Source organism: Aphis gossypii, chromosome 2 (assembly GCF_020184175.1).
Source record: "Aphis gossypii isolate Hap1 chromosome 2, ASM2018417v2, whole genome shotgun sequence".
Classification (NCBI taxonomy): domain Eukaryota; kingdom Metazoa; phylum Arthropoda; class Insecta; order Hemiptera; family Aphididae; genus Aphis; species Aphis gossypii.
In genome coordinates, this window is record NC_065531.1 from 29,007,136 (window position 1) to 29,013,905 (window position 6,770).

Below are 6,770 nucleotides of genomic sequence, written 5' to 3' on the forward strand. Positions count from 1 at the left end.
GTTTGGAATAAATCGAGTTTTTGACTGATAACAGTGATAATAGATATTATGTTGAAAAAACATTGTCTCATAATCGTTTAATACATTAGTAATAAATATAAAAATTAAAAATGTCATAACTTATTAAATCTGCATTACTTAAGTAAAATTCTTATTGCTTCGTTAATTAGGTACTTCTTTTGAAGAAAAAACCTATTCTATAGGTAATTAAATCGTAAACTATGAAATTTTGATCGAAAATCGTGCAACAGTTAAGAGGACTAAAAGTATGTTGTATTCGTATTATATTAATTTGGAAGTAATTGATTACAGTCGTTGACTAATTTTTTATTTTTTTTATTTTTTCCTAAAGACATGGACGTGGCCAACTTGCAGCAAGAGATAAATCGGCTCACACGTGAGCTTGATCAAGCTCATACAGAAAAAGTTCAGTCTGCTACTTATGGATTAAGTTTACTGGAAGAAAAACAATCATTAACAAAACGTTATGAAGAACTAGAGAATTTATATGAGAATGTGAGACAAGAATTAGAAATCACTCAAGAGGTAATATTGTACATTATATAAAAGGAATATAAGGCGTTAACCAATATTTTATATCTATTTATACTAAAATACCATAACTATATAGATATCTGGGCATTATATTGTTTACAACAGTTGAAGGCTATTATTGATAAAACAAGGACAATCTTCTTTTTATTATATTAATAAATCGAATAATAATGATATAGAATTTAACATAAATATTTCATTTAGGTATATCAAATAAGAAAATTAGTATAAAAGTAGGTATTTTTATTGGTTTTTATTTTATTTCTGTATCTTTCATTCGCTCTTACTACTTTCTGTTTTCAATAATTAAACCAAAACTAAATAAATTTTAATAAAACAAACTGCATATTTGACTTTTTTATTTTAAAATTTGTTGATAATGAATAATGAATAATGATTTAATAAAATTGCTTGTAATCATTAAATGCCCAATTTTACTTTGTATTCTATTTTATGGATTCTTTTACTTTTATACTTATTTATTTATTTATATAGCCAAGGTTAAAATATTATTTCAAACTTGTATTGTTTGTATTTAGTTTGCATAATTTATTGGTTTATTTTTAATTTAGGCTTTGACCAAATTTCAAACCTCTCATAAAGTAACCACAAAATCTGGTATTGAACAAGAAGAGTCATTGTTATATGAAACAGCAGCATTAGAATCATCATTAAATACTACAATTATAGAGCTTGAAAATGATACTAAATCAGTAAGTGTAACAATGAACAATTTTATTATTTTTCATGAATCATAAATTATGATTGATTACACGATTAATTTTATTAACATTTAATAATAGTTACGACAAGAGTTGGAACGTGTCCGTATTGAACGAGATCGTGCCATTCAAGAAAATAATGATTTATCAAGGTTGAGTAATGAGTCTAACCATGAATCTAAGCAGCTTCGTGCAGAACTACGTGAAGTCAAATCCCGTGAAACTCATTTACTTTCTGATTATTCAGAATTAGAGGAAGAAAATATCACCTTACAAAAACAAATTGCTCATTTGAAATCTTCTCAGGTTAATATTAATATGAGAGTACTTTATGAAAAATATAACATTATCTGTTTAATTTCAAAAAAAATTTATAATTTATAAATAGGTTGAATTTGAAGGAGCAAAACATGAAATACGTAGACTGCAAGAAAATGTAGAACTGTTGTACTTACAAGTTGATGAGTTGGCAAAGTTGAAAAAAATTGCTGAAAAACAAATGGAAGAAGCTCTGCAATCGTTACAAGTATGTCAATAGTTTAATATGTATTGTTTAAGTTTAGTTATAGATAATGATTTTATTTGGATAAACAACTAAAACTTGGTTATAGGGTGAACGTGAAGCGAAATACGCGTTGAAGAAAGAACTTGATCAACGTATCAACAATGAATCAGTTTACAATCTCAGTAATTTAGCTTTTAGCATAAGAGGTATGTATGTGTTTAAATTTTTAGAACCATCAATATTTCTTTGTATATTTGAAAATTGTAGTAAATTGAATTCAATATATTGTTTTATAGTGCTCAAAAATGTTTGTATTAATAATACTATAAATTATTGTAAGGTATGGGCGGAGACCAAAATGTGGGTAGTGATGATGAAGATGATTTGCCTGTGTTACGTAAACTTGAAAACGATATTGGCTCAACTATGGAATTACCAGAATGTGGAAAACATGATTTGTTTAGTGAAATACATCTTAATGAATTGAAGAAATTAGAAAAACAGTTGGAACAAGTGGAAAACGAGAAGAGCTTGTTGACACAGAATCTTAAAGAGTCTCAATCAGCATCTGATAAATGTAAATCAGATTTGGAAAATTTAGCATCTCGTATATATAAACTTGGATCACACATAAGATCTTTAGAACATCTTGGTACTCAAACCAGTAAAGTAGTTTCTGACCATAAGGTATGTTTTATTTTTATATTATAATCATTAATTTAAATAAACTCTTCAATCAGTTGGTTGATTATTTTATTATTGTATCCATATGATTAGACAGAGGATGGCAAATCAAATGCAACATTAGAGTACTATCAACAATGGTTTAGTTTAGCATCTAAAGAAATTGACCAGCTTCATGGTGACTTAGAAGAACTTGAACGACAATTAAATTCATCTGAAGAAACCTTATCATTAAAAGATGAATTGATAATGCTCAAAAATAAAGTACTTTAACTTTTTTTTTTTAAATTTAACTAGAAATATTTTAATGATGATTTTATTTTATGCATATTTGTTCATAATTGATATGTCTTTATATTTTTTAGTTAATAGATAGAGAACAAAAGACAATGGAACTTGAGTCAAATGTTCGCTTATTGGGAGAATTGGCTACAGATGCTAGTGCTTCTTTAGATAATGCACAAAATGACCTTGTAGTAATCACTGACGAATTAGCTCAACTTGCTCTCCAAATGTCTGTGTTGAATGGAAAATCTATAACTTTAAATCCTATTGGTATATTACTTTTATTTTTCAATATTCAAATTGATTAAGTAATATGTAATATTTTTTATTCTAGTTGTAAAAACAACAAAAGAAACAGAAGAAAATGATCCCCGCCTTGATGTATTACGAACACGACTCAAGTCTGATGTTTTTATAAAAGAATTAGAAAGTCTCACTGAAGCATCATTTGTAGCCAAAAGTCTGAGAAACGTCCTTGATCAAATCAAAGTGCTTAAAGAATCTGTAAACACATCAATAGATAATGCTAAAGCAGTTAATCGAGAGAATATTGACGGTAATTGATAATATTTTTAATAATAAATACTAGTCATTGAGTTATTAATATTATGTTAAATTATTTTTTGTAGGTCAAAGAAGCTTAATGTTAGACAATAATGATGAAATGTCTGATCTCCGGGAACAAGTAATGAAATTACAGTCTCTCTTAGCAACAAAACGAGAACAAATATCATCGTTACGCATGGTTCTTAAAACAAACAAAAATACTGCCGAAGTAGCATTGAATAATTTGAAATCCAAGTACGACAACGAGAAAATGGTTGTTACAGAAACTATGACTAAGTTACGTAATGAGCTGCGTACACTCAAAGAAGATGCTGCTACATTTTCAAGTAAATGCTTGGAATTTATATTTAATCTTTGCTATATTCTTTTTACAACACATGTGAGCTTATTAATTTATTGTTTGCAGGTTTGAGAGCTATGTTTGCTGCACGATGTGAAGAACAAGTGACTCACATGGATGATTTACAGCGACAGTTGGCTGCAGCTGAAGAAGAAAAAAAGACACTTAATCAGTTGTTGCGTTTATCTGTGCAACAGAAGTTGATGGTCACTCAACGATTGGAAGAAATTGAAATGGACCGAGAGATGAAAAACGTTCGACGATCAATGGGTACACCTAATTCTTCAACACCGTCAAAAACCTCAAAAAGGTACAGTCAGCCTCAACGCCGAGACTGGTGAGACATGATATTTTTAGTATTATTATTTGTATGAAAACAAAAAAACAAAACAAAACAAAAGCCACCAACATTGCTTGTGATATTTCTCACCTCTCATGGGTAGAGTTGATCAAAATAAGTATAAACCGTCCTCTATACAGTTTTTATTTTTAAACTAAGTCTTGACATTAAATATTGAGTCCCTTTATGACCGTGGTTTCAATATCCGTCCTGTTTTTGAATATCCGGTTGTTAATATTATGCATTGCATTGCCGTCCTAATTTGGTTCTCTGGTAACCTCTGTTTAATTTTTTAATATTTTCTTAAATATTACCCTTTTTTTTATATCATTATTATTATTACTGGATTATAGTGTTTTATTTATTGATTGACAATTTTTCAATGACTTATTTTGTTTATTTAACAAATTTCATTATTTGTTACTCAAAAAAATTATTTTCCTGTATGTTACAAGTATTATTATTATTATTTATTGTTTGAAACACTTAATTTTTAATACTGTCGATTTTATCAAAACAAAATTATCCATTCACGGCACGTAAATATTAGTTTGTCTTTCGTTCCTTGCAAGCTCAATGAAAATAAACAATGGTGCCATAATATTTTTGCGCATTAATACTAATAATTAAAATTTATTTATTATTATATTCTAGTTAACTATTATTCCATTTTTACAATTATTCTCATTTATGGCAGCCAGTTTCTTATGTGCAATATACAATTATACACTTTTGTATTTTATTTTGTTGTCAAACTAGTTCTAAGATGTTAGGTTATTTTTTTTTTAAATTTTATTCATTTTATAGGCTCATTTATTTGTAATACTATTACCCATTTCAAAAAGAACAAAACATGTTGCAATATTTTTTATGAATCTAAATTATTTTACGTATCTTTTGTTAAATGTAAAATTGAATTATAATGTTTCTGTATAAGTACTTACCAAACTTAATTACCTGTAGGAATTTAGAATAATCTATCTTGTGGGTTAAAATCATGTTTTTTTTTTCAAATTGTTTTTACTTGTTTATTACTGTTGTACTTACTTTAAACTTCTTTTTTTTTTTTTTACTATCCATTGATTTGAATTAAAAAAAAGAAAAATGAAGTTTCAATTTTATTATGTAATGTTAACATTAAAATTAAATGGTGTAGGGACAATGTGTATCTATGTTATTTTATTGACCAATCAAAGTTGGATATTCTATTATTATATGAGTGTTTAGTGTGTGGGAACCGTACAATTTATAAATTTTTAATTGTTTTTATTTTATATTCATTTACTTCATAATTTTAACCATAAATAATAACATATACGGAAATCAGTGTTGTGAAATATCATTAATTAATATACCTAATAATAAAGAATTTTGGGGGTTAATCTATCATTTGTTTGTATAATATTATGTCTAATATGTTTTATAGTCAATAAGATCTATGTTTATATTATAGATGATAATACAGTAGAGTTTTGATGTACTAAACTAATTAAGAGGAACAATGGTGATAGAATAATCAACTTTTTCAGTAAGGTGGGGGTTGTTTAAACAATTAAATATTAGATAATATATAGCGTGTATCTGAAGGATTTGACAATTGATCATTTAAATTTTCATATTCTCCAGATACATCCTATGTATGCTAACAGAATTTCAGTTATATTTATATATTTTATCCTTATTATTTACTATTTACATATTTATTGAAATGTATTATAAAATGATACATTTTTAAATTTATTTTTTCTTCATTTTCTGACTGTTGGATAATTGATGCTCTACTGTATTATAAAAATATAAAACTTATAGTATCTGCCTACTCATTTTAAACATACTGTAAAATCTATGTATAATATGTTAGAAGCTCGACCATTGGGTGTTGGACAATAGATACCTATAATATGTGATAATCACCTCTCATATAATCTAACTTTTTTTTTAATTGTTTTATAGGAAGGGACTGTAATGGTACTAATATGTAATAGTGTTTGGTTTTATATAGTTATATTTGTAATTTAAGTACTCAATGACATCACCTTTAAAAATGCCTTGTTGCGTCCCTGCATAGTACAAGTAAGATTTATGGATTGAATTTTGGGCTAGTCACTGAATATCATTATAAATTTATGATACAGGCTATTACATCACAAAAAATATAATTATGTATATGTATAATTATGGTATACATGTGGGCTATATTTATCTTAGTTACTTAATTCGGTAAAAATTGTATTTTTTTTCAAATATATTGTATTATACTTTGTTAATGTTCTTGAGAACTGACTTATTTTGGGTATACCTCAAAACACAATTATTTTAATGAAACTATATAATATATATTATCTACTCATTATTATTTTTAAATTTATTCATGTACTAATGTATTATGTAAACATAAGTCATAATAATATGTACTAAATGTGATACCCAGTCCAATTTATTTATAATACTCTATACATTTATAATCTCTGTCTCTTATCTTTAGTCAATATCATTGCGTTTACAAATGTCAGAGGTATTGAATTGCTGTGTATCATAATTTATAACCCTAGGAGTACCTAATTATTATTTATATAATATATAACTATTTATTGTGACAAAACTTAATTAACATTATGTTACTGTATTAATAAAAAAAAACTGATGTACTTAATAATTTGTATGTTGTACTTTTATACTTGAGTTACACTTGGAGTCTACTGCAAGTGTCTTGGGAATTATCATACCGTTCAAAATGTTTATTACTATACAAAAATTTGAAACACTTTTGTT

At 26.5% G+C, this 6,770-nt stretch overlaps 1 protein-coding gene across 1 annotated transcript; it reads left to right on the forward strand.

The window, feature by feature from the left end:
- Positions 1-52: 52 nt before the first annotated feature.
- Positions 53-6,654, forward strand: LOC114119899 (protein bicaudal D). The gene is made up of 12 exons (XM_027981634.2): positions 53-266; positions 353-546; positions 1,128-1,268; positions 1,359-1,583; positions 1,666-1,803; positions 1,889-1,988; positions 2,123-2,469; positions 2,560-2,730; positions 2,832-3,021; positions 3,086-3,307; positions 3,381-3,644; positions 3,725-6,654. The coding sequence occupies exons 2-12, from the start codon at positions 355-357 to the stop codon at positions 3,997-3,999; spliced, it is 2,265 nt and encodes a 754-aa protein (XP_027837435.2). The 5' UTR covers positions 53-266; positions 353-354; the 3' UTR covers positions 4,000-6,654.
- The last annotated feature ends 116 nt before the right edge of the window (positions 6,655-6,770 follow it).

Excerpts from the sequence above, each read along its gene's own strand:
- LOC114119899 (XM_027981634.2), top strand. The coding sequence starts at position 355 with ATGGACGTGGCCAACTTGCAGCAAGAGATAAATCGGCTCACACGTGAG. Across the intron at positions 1,584-1,665 it reads CTCATTTGAAATCTTCTCAG|GTTGAATTTGAAGGAGCAAA; the intron begins GTTAATATTAAT and ends ATTTATAAATAG. Across the intron at positions 1,989-2,122 it reads TTTAGCTTTTAGCATAAGAG|GTATGGGCGGAGACCAAAAT; the intron begins GTATGTATGTGT and ends AATTATTGTAAG.